At 50.5% G+C, this 12500-nt stretch overlaps 1 protein-coding gene across 3 annotated transcripts in view; it reads left to right on the plus strand.

The window, feature by feature from the left end:
* Positions 1–12500, plus strand: part of dip2cb (disco-interacting protein 2 homolog Cb) — a 145275-nt gene that overhangs the window by 63535 nt on the left and 69240 nt on the right. For all 3 annotated transcript variants that reach the window (XM_083693903.1, XM_083693904.1, XM_083693905.1), the window contains exons 2-3: positions 7309–7380; positions 11383–11493. In XM_083693903.1, coding sequence (XP_083550029.1) covers positions 7309–7380; positions 11383–11493 — 183 coding nt within the window. The remainder of the gene's footprint in view (positions 1–7308; positions 7381–11382; positions 11494–12500) is intronic.

Here is a 12500-nt window from a genome sequence, read left to right on the forward strand (position 1 = left end):
AGGCGGGGGGGGGGGGGGGGGAGGAGAAGAAGAGAGGGATGACAAACACAGAGAAAGAGCTATGCCTCTCCTTTGTTCTTTGGAAATGTCTACACGTTGATCGCTTGCAAATGCAAATTCCGGGCGGTTGTTTTCCCGTGCAGGAGTTGGAATGGTAACAGCTATTGTCTGTGCGCGCTCTGCCTCGCTCCAGGTGGGACCAGACGCAGACACAGAGCTCTGTTGTTAAAGACCGTGTGCGGCTCCCTGCTAATGGATCTAGGATTAGCTAGTTAGTCAGCGATCTCTCAGAACGCTATTGCTTTTACACCGCAACACCTGTGTCCCATTTCCTGGGCTGCTGGACATGCTAGGTGAGTACAAGTGATGTGTGTTTCTTTTTGGAATATGAACTGTGACGTAGGTGTGTCACAGTGTGTGTGCTAGTGAGCTGTTTCATCTTGTCCATGCTGTCCCTGTGAGTTAGCCCGCTGACTTTAGGATGAGCACGGCTATCGCTGTTTAACCCGTTGGAGCTTCTTTTGAGGTCTTTGATTGTGACAATGTTGCGTCTTAGCCAACGTCTTCAGGCTGGACTGGCTGGTCTTGTTCCTGGTAAACTGGAGTGTGTTTGTGGGCACGGACTGATGTGTCGATAGGGTGCCAGGTCCTGTAATGTGACTCTTGGGTGATTCTCTCTGTGAGTGGTTATAGCTCTCTGTGAGGGGTTATAACTCCAGCCGTGAGTGGTTATAGCTCTCTGTGAGTGGTTATAGCTCTCTGTGAGTGGTTATAACTTCAGCCGCGAGTGGTTATAACTCCAGCCGTGAGTGGTTATAACTCCAGCTGTGAGGGGTTATAACTCGAGCCGTGAGGGTTTCTAACTCCAGGCGTGAGTGGTTATAACTCCAGCCGTGAGTGGTTATAACTCCAGCCGTGAGTGGTTATAACGGTCTGTGAGTGGTTATAACTCCAGCCGTGAGTGGTTGTAACTCCCTGTGAGTGATTTTCTAACAGACTCTGTACCCGCGTCTCTCTTATCTGAGTCAACCTGCTGCAGCCGTGCAGACCGGGCGGACCTGGTCTCGACCCTAACCCGTCCACTCTGATGGCAGCCAGCCCTGCGAACGCTCCAGGGCGTGTCTGATCAATCAACGTGTTCCATAGAGGAGATCAATAGATATAGGTCCTGACCCCCCCCCCCCCATAGAGTATGGGGTAACGACATGATTTCAGAACATGACGCATCAGATTTGGTTTTCCACTGACCGCTGAAACACACTTGCTGTGCTCTGGCTGGTTCTCAAATCTCAGTACAGAGGGAGCTGGTCCATTGTTCTAGTAAGCCCCTCTCTCTCGTCCAGCCAGGGAGTGTATAGGGTACATACGCTAACCCAGGGGAGTGTGCAGTGAGGAGTGTGTAGTGGAGAGTGTGTAGTGTAGTGTACAACAGCTAACACAGGGAGTGTGTAGTGGGGAGTGTGTAGTGGAGAGTGTGTAGTGGAGAGTGTGTAGTGTAGTGTACAACAGCTAACACAGGGAGTGTGTAGTGGGGAGTGTGTAGTGGGGAGTGTGTAGTGGGGAGTGTGTAGTGGGGAGTGTGTAGTGTACAACAGCCTGCCTGCCTGTCTGTGTACTGGGCCCTGCCTGTGAGATGGGATGACCATATAAGCCTGGGCTGGGAGACCAGAGGAAGGGCCGTTGGGGTGTGTGTGTGTGTGTGTGTGTGTGTGTGTGTGTGTGTGTGTGTGTGTGTGTCAGCAACGGACACAGCTAGCAGCTACAGGCAGCAGCAGAGCCTAAAAAGGAAATGGTGCTGATTTTATTGTTTCCCCATTACATCCAGTAGAGATAAACATTGTGATGGGGAGGGAGAGAAAAGAGAGGGAGACTGAGGGAGAGAGAGAGACTGAGGGAGAGAGAGGGAACAAACAAGAGAGCGAGAGAGCAACAGAGAGAGAGACACAAAGAGAATGTGAGAGAGAGAGAGCGACAGAGAGAGACAGAGACACAAAGAATGAGAGAGAGAGAGAGGGAGGGAGGGAAGAGAGAGAGAGAGAGATGTGGTGTCAGTTGGGTGTTGACCCTCTCAGGCGACCCTGAGCAGCTATTGAAGCGTTACGTAAACATTCCTGGGAGTGGACTGAGATCCTGGAGGCCGTGCGTGCGTGCCATTCCTCCTTCTCCTCCTCTTCTCTCTCTCCTTCTCTTCTCTCCCTCCCTCTCCCTTCCTCCCTCCCTCTCTCTCTCTCTCTCTCTCTTTCCCTCTCCTTCTCTTCTCTCTCTCTCTCTCTCTCTCTCTTTCCCTTTCTCTCTTCCCCTCTCCTTCTCTTCTCTCCCTCCCTTCTCTCCCTCCCTCCCTCTCTCTCTCTCTTCCCCTCTCCTTCTCTTCTCCCTCTCCCTCTCTCTCTCTCCCTCTCTCTCTCTCTCTCTCTCTCTCTCTCTTCCCCTCTCCTTCTCTTCTCTCTCTCTTTCCCTCCCTCTTTCTCTGTGTTTTAGACTGGTGTGTAGGCCTGTGCTCCTTCCCTCCTACGCTGGCTCCTAGCCTGCTGCCACACACACACACACACACACACACACACACACAAATGAGTGCTCCCAGGGACAGAAAACGTAGTGCTTGAATTTCAAAACCCTTGGGCGGAGAAAGAGAGAGTGGAGAGAGTGGAGAGAGTGGAGAGAGAGAGAGAGAGAGAGAGAGAGAGAGAGATAATGGGTGTGTCCAGCAGTGTGGGTTACCACCTTTGTCAGCACTAAAGGCAAGGTAGGGCGTGTGTGTGTGTTTGTGTGTGTGTGTGTGTGTGTGTGTATGCTTGGGCCAACTCTCCATTTCCTCTACAGTGAGAGTTGAATGTGTCGGTGCCAAAAAGCTCGGCTAGGCTAGGCTACGCTACACCCTGGAATTGACTGTTAGGGACGTTACCGGTCTTGAACTGTCTTACCAATCTTCTCGTGCCCTTTCCGTGCACCGTATCGGTATTCTAGAATCTAGAACCCAAGTTCCTCCTCTTCTAGAAGACACTAGAAGAGAGAAGAAAGTTTTTGTGAGGGGGAAATAGACAGTGGAAGGAATACACTACCGGATGGAGTCCTGCTACAGTACGCGTGTTGAATTATTCACGGCGTGAAGCGGCTTTACTGTACTTTGCCACGCGTCATGCGTGAGTCACCGCTACCGCTGGAGAGCCGCATGCATATTTCAGCGTCGAGCACTTTAACTGTCCTTCGCGCTCCAACGTGGCTCGAATGACTTCCACCGCCAAGTATGATTCTCAGAAGTAAGTAAGCGCTGATTTTGATGAAATTAAAACACATGAGAGGAATGCGTGAAGTCATTCCTTGGGGGAGGGGGAGGGGGAGGGGGACGTCTGTTAAGGGATTGACTCGTTCCAGAAATGTTCAAAGTCTTTCAGAAGTCTTGCTCTCTTTTCTCAAGTCGCCAGGGACAAGAGTCATTGTCTGCTTCCCGCCATCCCTCCTGAGTCAAGAATAGGCACTTGATTCGGCCGGTCTTTATTGACAAGGGACCTCTTTATTGTGTGGTTCAGAGCTGGGAGGCGGGGGTGGCTGTGGATGTTCCTGGAGCCCGAGGAGATGTCTCATTTAGGGGTGTCAGTGTTGCGGCCTCGGGCGATGGAAGGAGACTGGCGGGCAGTCAGGCTTGCAGGAAGGCAGGCAGGCAGGCAGACAGGCAGGCAGGGGGGCGGGTGGGCAGGCGAGCAGGCAGGCAGGCAGGCAGACAAACAGGCAGACAAACAGGCAAGCAGGCAGACAGAGAGACAGACAGACAGGCAGCCTAGTCAAGCAGGCAGACAGGCAGGCAGACGGGCGGACAGGTAGGCAGACAGACAGGCAGGCAGACAAACAGGCAGGCAAGCAGGCAGAAAGGCAGCCTAGTCAAGCAAGCAGACAGGAGTGTGGGAGGAAACTCATGAGTCATCCTGCCTGAATTTAGAGAGCCTCTAGCTGTATCGAAGTTACCTCAGGGTTGCGTCTCAATAGTCTAACGAGCCTTCCTTCCTTCCTTCCTTCCTTCCTTCCTTCCTCTCCTCCTTTTCTCTTTTCCTGTCCGTCCTCTGCAGTGACCAGTCAGAGAATTAGACAGGTGGAAACTAACCAGTCAGAGAATTAGACAGGTGCAAACTGCAATGAGGAAGAAACTACTCTTTGGTGGACTGAGAGAAAGCCACCTCTTGACACTAGAGTAGAGTCTCTCTCTCTCTCTCTCTCTCTCTCTCTCCCCCCCCCCCCCCCCGCCTTTCTCTCTCTCTCTCTCTCTCTCTCTCCCCCCCTCTCTCCCCCCCCCCCCCCCGCCTTTCTCTCTCTCTCTCCCCCCCTCTCTCTTCCCCCCCCCCGCCTTTCTCTCTCTCTCTCCTCAACGCTAGCTGGCTGTCTCAATGTGCTGAAGCCATCAAGCAGACATGTGGGCTAGCAGCTAGCAGCAGCGTCATCCCCCTGTCCTGCGTTCTGTCCGTCCTCCTGGAGAACGGTTGGAGTAGCGCACCAGGAAGTGTCTAATCCAGCACAGAGCTCAAGATGTTGACTCACAAATTAATTTCTGTGAGGCTTGGATACGTTCCACAAATATTAGTGTACCTCCCGTTGCCAAAATAAATATGTGTGTGTGTGTGTGTGTGTGCGTGTGCGTGTGTGTGTATATGTGTGTGTGTATTAGGCTGAGCGGTAGATTAAGTTAAATGATGGTCGTTTTGTGGTGTAATCGAAATCATTGCGTTGTTGTGTGTGTGTGTGTGTGTGTGTGTGTGTGTGTGTGTCCTGTCCACCAGGTGAGTGTGAGTGTGTGTGTGTGTCTATGAAACAAGGTCAAGCAGCCCTCCTTCCAGACAGCCTTCTGTTACAGTACAGTTGAGGCCATGGGTGTCTGGGTGTCTGTAGAGCCCCCCCCCCTCCTTCTGGTTAAATATTCATATGTTTACCAGGCCCTGTGGGGCTGAGCAGGCTTCAGTCTCACTGGGGGGGGGGAGCTCTCCTGCCAGAGACGATAATTAGTGCCATGTGCCCTGCCCTGCCCTGCCCCCCCCCCCCCCCCCCCACCATCACTCATCACCTCACCACATCATCACTGACGCTAGAAAGGACGTGTGTGTGTGTGTGTGTGTGTGAGTGATTGTGTGTCTCACGTGTGTGTATGTGTGTGTCTCACGTGTGTGTGTGTGAGTGTCACACGTGTGTGTGTGTGTGTGTGAGTGATTGTGTGTGTGTGTGTGTGTCTCACGTGTGTGTGTGTGTGTGTGTGTGTCTCTCTCTCGTGTGTGTGTCTCTCTCTCACCTCTCGTTGGGAATCTCACAGTGTAGCATCATACAGTGGTGAATGGTTAAGGTCAGCGTCGTACGGTCTGATCTCAGAGCGGTTGATTTGTTCCATCACAGCTGTGATGTACGTCCTGCCGTAGTGCACTTGGCAACTGGGGACTGTTTCGATGGACTGCGCCGTTCTTCCTACGAGTACATAAAGCTGTCTTAAATCACCCCTCTTAAGAGGAGCCTTCCTCTTCCAATCACCTGCTTTCTGATACTGTACTAGACCGAAAATGGATGCCGGGTCGTTTTGAGAGTGTGTGTAATACTGTTGCTGCTTGTTCTCCTGTGTGAATCGGTCCACATGCTGTTATCCGTGTTGCGTATCTGCTGTTGTTGTTGTTGTTGTTGTTGTTGTTGCTGTTGTTGTTGTTGATGAGCTGAAATGGCCACACTGCTTCCTCCTCTCCTCTCCCTGCCAGCCTGCTGCTGCCTGTGCCATACCGCTCAACCCTGCTTGTTGCGTTCAATCAAGCCTGTCTGCCAGCCTGCCTGCAACACACACACACACACACACACACACACACACACACACACACACACACACACACACACACATACACACATATACACACACTGATACACACAGGCGTACAGATACACACACACACGCACACACACACGTACACAAACACACACACCTGCTTTCTCTCTCTGCTCTCTGGCTATGACTGTGACTGTCTCAAACTGTGTCCTAACCTCTCATCCTCTCATCCTCTCCTCCTCCCTCCCTCCCTCCCTCCCCTCCTCCTCCTCCACCCTATCCCCCTCTCATTACCTGTTGTGATGGCGAGGCTGATGACTGATCCACACTGCCAGCTGAGGCTTCGCCGCACTGCCACTGCATGCACTACATACTCCACTCCACACTCCACTAACACACTCTACCCCACACACTCCACACTCCACAAACACACTCTACACCACACACTCCACAAACACACTCTACACCACACACTCCACAAACACACTCTACACCACACACTCCACACTCCACTAACACACTCTACCCCCCACACTCCACTAACACACTCTACCCCCCACACTCCACTAACACACTCCACACTCCACTAACACACTCTACCCCACACACTCCACTAACACACTCCACACTCCACTAACACACTCTACCCCACACACTCCACACTCCACAAACACACTCTACACCACACACTCCACACCACACACTCCACAAACACACTCTACACCACACACTCCACACTCCACTAACACACTCTACCCCCCACACTCCACTAACACACTCTACCCCCCACACTCCACTAACACACTCCACACTCCACTAACACACTCTACCCCACACACTCCACTAACACACTCCACACTCCACTAACACACTCTACCCCACACACTCCACACTCCACATTGCTCTGCTTGTCTCTGCCCCCACCTTCACTACCCTACCTCTGCCTCCCTGTCTCCTAGCCTGTCTGACTAACTCCAACCTCCAACCTAGCTAACGCTCCGTCTGCTCCTCCTTGTTCTGCATATCAAAGCGCATAGCCTAGCGTAGCGACTAAGCAGGCATCTTAACCTCTTGGCTACTGTAATCTGCTGATGCCATGACTAGCGCTACCCCGCTAACCCCGCTACAATGCTAACCCACTACAATGCTACATTGCTAACCCGCTACAATGCTAACCCCTGCTACAATGCTAACCCCCGCTACAATGCTAACCCAATACAATGCTACATTGCTAACCCGCTACAATGCTAACCCCTGCTACAATGCTAACCCAATACAATGCTACATTGCTAACCCGCTACAATGCTAACCCCCGCTACAATGCTAACCCAATACAATGCTACAATGCTAACCCAATACAATGCTAACCCCGCTACAATGCTACAATGCTAAAGTCTTTGAATAAGAGCCGTAGAGACAATATAACCCCCATTAGAAACCCTCTTAAAAGTGTATTCATTGATCTAGTTATCTATCTATTTATTGACTTCCCGTTTCACTAACGGTAGTTTTCCTCTCTTCACCAGGTGACATCACCCAGAAAGGCTATGAAAAGAAGCGGTCCAAGTTAATTGGGGCCTTCCTCCCTCAACCGCCAGGTAACGTAGAGACAAAGAGAGAGAGAAAGAGAGAGAAGCCTTGCTCGCTTACTCATCCGCCCGGCCTTTGACTCTCCTCTTATACAACACAAAGTGTGTCTGAGTTCTAGAACATCGGTGTGAGTTCTAAATCTAGAACAGCGAGCGTTCTTACAGTGCGCTCTTTGAGTGTCTGAGTTGACCCGATAGGTACTAGATCGCCACACGATCGTCCTCTCTCTCTCTCTCTCCCGGCCGTTTGGTTTGCGGCGTTGCGTTACGTTTCGAAAAGACATCAGACTCAAACGCAGGACATTGACAGTTGGCTGCATACCTACTGTGCAGGGCAGTGCACACTCTGCTTCACCATCACCAAGAGCTCTATAAACAGAGGGCTTTGTTAGATTCCAGACTGCGTTCCTTTAAGCTAGGCTTGTTATCTAACACAATAGACACATCTGCCCCCCAACACCCCCCCGCCCCTCCCCCCACGCCACTGGTTGTGTATACACCATAGACTAGAGAGGGAAATGACTTATTAATTTCTACCCGTCCAAATATACAAGGGGCTCTATAATCTCCTGCTTGTGTATTGTCGTCACGTTAAGAGCGAACTAATAAAGTGCTCTAACTCGACAGGTACGGGAGACGCAGACTTATCATTCATCATCTGGTTTCGGTTGGTTTTATCCATTCATTAGTTTTCCAACTCATCCCATATACACAGCGTGTTTGGAGTGCGTGCGTTCGTGCGTACGTTCGCGCGTGCCTTCCTAGCCCTCGGAAATGTCTGACAAATGTTAGCTTGTTCTAGAAACAGGGGGCGTCAATCTAAAGGGCAATGCAACACGAACCGCACTACGAGCAAAGCTCAGTGGTGTGGATACAGCCCAGCTCAGCACGTTGGATACGGTGAAGAACTGTCGGGAGTGAATTGTCTTTTCTTTTTTTTTCTCTTCTCGACACCAGCTGTTGTCAAGAAATGAATAAAATGTGGTCTACAGTATGTCAAAATGAGACCGCAGGCCGCAAACGACCCCCCGATCGCATGTGTGACACCTCTGTTTTGGGAGGGGAAACGGGATGCAGTGCTGTGTAGCATAAGGTCATCGTAATTGCTTTTGGTTAACGTCACTGACTAGTGCTATAAATCAATGCCAGTAAGCACTGAGCGGGTCTAACTCTAACTGGTGTTCTGTTACTGGGGGCTGTGGAGTCGGAGTGTGGGGGGGGGGGGGGGGATGAGTCGTACATGTGGAGGGTGGGGGGGCATAAAATGCCTGGTATCCAAAGTCCTCTCAGTGGGGGGTCATCCTCCTTAGCAAGGCACTGGGAGGGTGGGGCGTGTGTGTGTGTGTGTGTGTGTGTGTGTGTGTGTGTGTGTGTGTGTGTGTGTGTGTGTGTGTGTGTGTGTGTGTGTGTGTGTGTGTGTGTGTGTGTGTGTGTGTGTGTGTGTGTGTGTGTGTGTGTGTGTGTGTGTGTGTGTGTGTGTGTGTGTACCGGATGGCACATAGAGCATGGGGAGGACAGCCTGCCAAAAAACACCCATCGTTCCTTTCAAACTTTCAAAGGCCCTCTTACTGTGTCACTAAATACAAGCTAATCTGGGCTGAAACCCAGGGATTCCTGCACTGTTTCTACCTGTCTCCAGACAATATTTTCGCAGCACAGACTTAAACGTCTGATGCCAACGTTCTAGCGCCCCCTGGGACTCAGGGTGGTAAGCACTCTGTGGGTTCTGTGGGTAATGGACAGAGACTTCAATACCTGTTCAAATATGCCCGAAAGGAAATTAGTACCTTGATCTGTCTGTACTATCTTTCGGAGTCCAAATGTAGCAAAAACCTTGATCAGGGCTTTTACTACAGACTGTGATGTTATCTTCCTAGGAGGAATAGCTTAGGGGGTACCGTGTAGCAACACACATTATTGTTAGCAAGAATTGGTTACCAGACGGCCGAAAGAAATGTCTCCGAATACGATTGTAGGATTTTGTAACCCCTAAGTGACCAGACCAAAGACGATCATGAGCCAGTGATCAAACAGACTGACGGTACCGTGTAGGAACAACGACCTGAAACACAACAGTCCACTCACTACCCGAATTAACACGCAAAGTCCATCTCCTCAGGAGATCATTCTCCACAAAATAAGCAACATCCTTGCTTTTAGCTACCCCCGGAGCAAGAGCAGTAGCAAAACACTTGGTTAGGCTGGCATCGTCCTTATGAGAGCAACAATAAGGTTCTCACAAGTCATCGGTAACTGTTTTCTGTCTCCATGCTGGGGCTATCACACTCAAGCCTTATGTTTATAACAAAGATGCGGCTCTGTGATGCAAAGTAAACCCATGGGCAGCTTACCTATCCCCTTGTCCCTGCGCGTGAAAACCAAAACCACTATACCGTGTATAGTGTTTAACCATAACAAGAAACAGCTACCAATGCACGTGGCTCGGCTAATCCACTTTCAACAATGGACCCCAAACAAAACACGAAAGACGACCACTCCCGAACAGAGGACAGGAGGGGCTTTAAATAGACGGACGGACGGTTGATTGGTCCGGAACAGGTGCGCGAATGATGACGGATGGGACCGACAGGCCAATCGTGGACGGACACCTGTGTGGTTGAATGAGAGTGAGAGGAGGGGACATAGACGGGAACACGGAACACAGCACGACAGGAGAACCCACACGCAGACAGGACGGAGGGACGTAACATGCAGGAAGCATTCCTTTTTTAAAAGGTTATGGTTTAACATTGTGCTGTAGAACACTCAGCCAGCAGCTGTAGAGGAGACAGACAGACAGGCAGACAGGCAAACACGCAGACAGACAGGCAGACAGATAGGCAAACAGGCAGGTAGACAGACAGACAGACAGACAGACAGACAGACATAGCCGCTGACCCATTTGTTCTGCGGAAACGTGTCTCAAATCCATATTTCTACTGTCTCTCTGAAGAGATCTAGGCCACTTGGCATGAAACTGAGCAGGTAGGGCATGAGACAGCCAAGATGAAGTGCACCAGTGGAGGTAGAAATCAGAGGTGTGTGTGTGTGTGTGTGTGTGCATGTGTGTGTTGGAGGATTCCTTATTCTGCAGTGAGGAAAGGAAGAACCACATCCTCTGTCCACATGTTTCAGTGGTGAACCAATGGTCTTTATCTAGGAGGGTGTAATGAAACTCTCCTTAACAGCTGTTGTATATTAGTCATTACTGTGTGTGTGTGTGTGTGTGTGTGTGTGTGTGTGTGTGTGTGATGTAGTTGTTGAGGTGGTAGACTACAGCATAATGAAGACAAGGGATCTTTAGTCAAAAGCCACTACCAGACAGTCATAGCTCACCAGTTTTACAGGCATAATTGTGTGTCCGTCCATGTGTGTGAGTGAGCGCGTGTGTGTGTGTGTGTGTGTGCGGGTGTGGATAACGAGCTACAGGGTGACCCAGCCTTTCCCCTGGTGGATTGAACAGAAGCATGGTTAATTGAAAGGAGCCACAGTTTAACTCCCTCTAACGAGCCACAGCGCCAGCCAACAGGACCGACGCTCATTGATGTTCTGCAGTCTGTCGTGAAATGAAGTCGATGTGTCCAAGAGAAATGCAAATGCTCTCTCTCTCGACCATATATACTGTGTGTGTGTGTGTGTGTGTGTGTGTGTGTGTGTGTGTGAAATGCAAATGCTCTCTCTCTACTCTACAGAACAGTTTAGAGTGTTTTTTGATTTGATTTCAGTTATGTGTGGGATAATGGCAGGGATATAATCAACAATGCGGAGCTGTAAAACGGCCGCTACTACAACTTGTGTGTGTGTGTGTGTGTGTGTGTGTGTGGGGGCGTCTACAGTGATGTGTTCCGTACCCGAGGGCACCTTAGCGACACCCATGATTCTGTGACACTAGCTAGCTGTAGTTGCCGTGGCTGATGGTGGTCAGTTTTTCTAACCCTGTGTGTTCCCTCCCCCCTTCCCACTCCCCTCCTCTCCCCTCCCCTCCCCTCGCCCACCTCCTCCTCCCCGCAGGTATGGATCCCTCCATGGCCCCGGAGCGGAGAACCCCCGTCACGCCCTCCTCCTCCTCCCGCTACCACCGCCGGCGCTCCTCTGGCTCCCGGGACGAGCGCTACCGATCAGGTACAGAACGCTCCGCCGGCTCCAACCAATAGCCTGCTGGGATTCAGTCAGGTGGAGGCCGGTGGAGGAATCGGAGGACGGGGCTCATGGTGATACATGGGAAGGGAATGAGGAACGGTGTCACGGAACGGAATGAGGTCTGGTAACAAAACACACACGTTTGACACCGTTCCTCATTCCGTTCCATGCATTACAATGAGCCCCATCCTCCAATTTCTACCTCCGCTAGCCTCCCCTACTGTGTATCTAAAATGGGTCACCTGTTGAGCTCAGAGTATACTATTGGCTGATACAGTGGGGAAATACAATGGATTTCTCTATGACTATATATATATATATATATATATATATATATATATATATATATATATATATATATATATATGTAATAATATATGCCATTTAGCTGACGCTTTTATCCAAAGAGACTTACATTGCAGTGAGTGCATACATTTCTCCCAGTGCATACATGGTCCCAGCGGGAATCAAACCCACAATCTTAGCGTTGTTAGCGCCATGCTCTACCAACTGAGCCACAGAGGACCCACCACAATACATTTGACCGGTTCTACGTCTGTGGTGACAGGCCATTCAGATCACCAGCGGCTTGTTGTACTAATCTCAGTCTTTATGCTAATGAGAGAAGTATTTATGCTAATGAGAGAAGTAGGCTCCAAGTAGGAAAACCCCCTCCGATGCTGCACACTGTACCTCACACTTATTTACAAATAAAGTGCTTTCATTATTATCAGCTGAACAGCTGGCATCATTATAAGTTGTTTCCCCCCTCTCTCTCTCTCTCTCTCTGTTGTGTTCTCTCCCTCTCTCTCTCTCTCTGTTGTGTTCTCTCTCTCGCTCTCTCTCTCTGCTCCCTTTCTTTCTTTCTCTGTCTTTCTCTCCCTCCCTCTCTCTCTCTGTGTTCTCTCTCTCTTTCTCTCTCTGTTCTCTCTCTCTCTCTCTCTCTCTCTCTCTCTCTCGCTCTCTCTCTGTCTCTCTCTCTCTCTGTC

The sequence above is a fragment of the Argentina silus genome, assembly GCF_951799395.1.
Source record: "Argentina silus genome assembly, chromosome: 22".
NCBI lineage: Eukaryota > Metazoa > Chordata > Actinopteri > Argentiniformes > Argentinidae > Argentina > Argentina silus.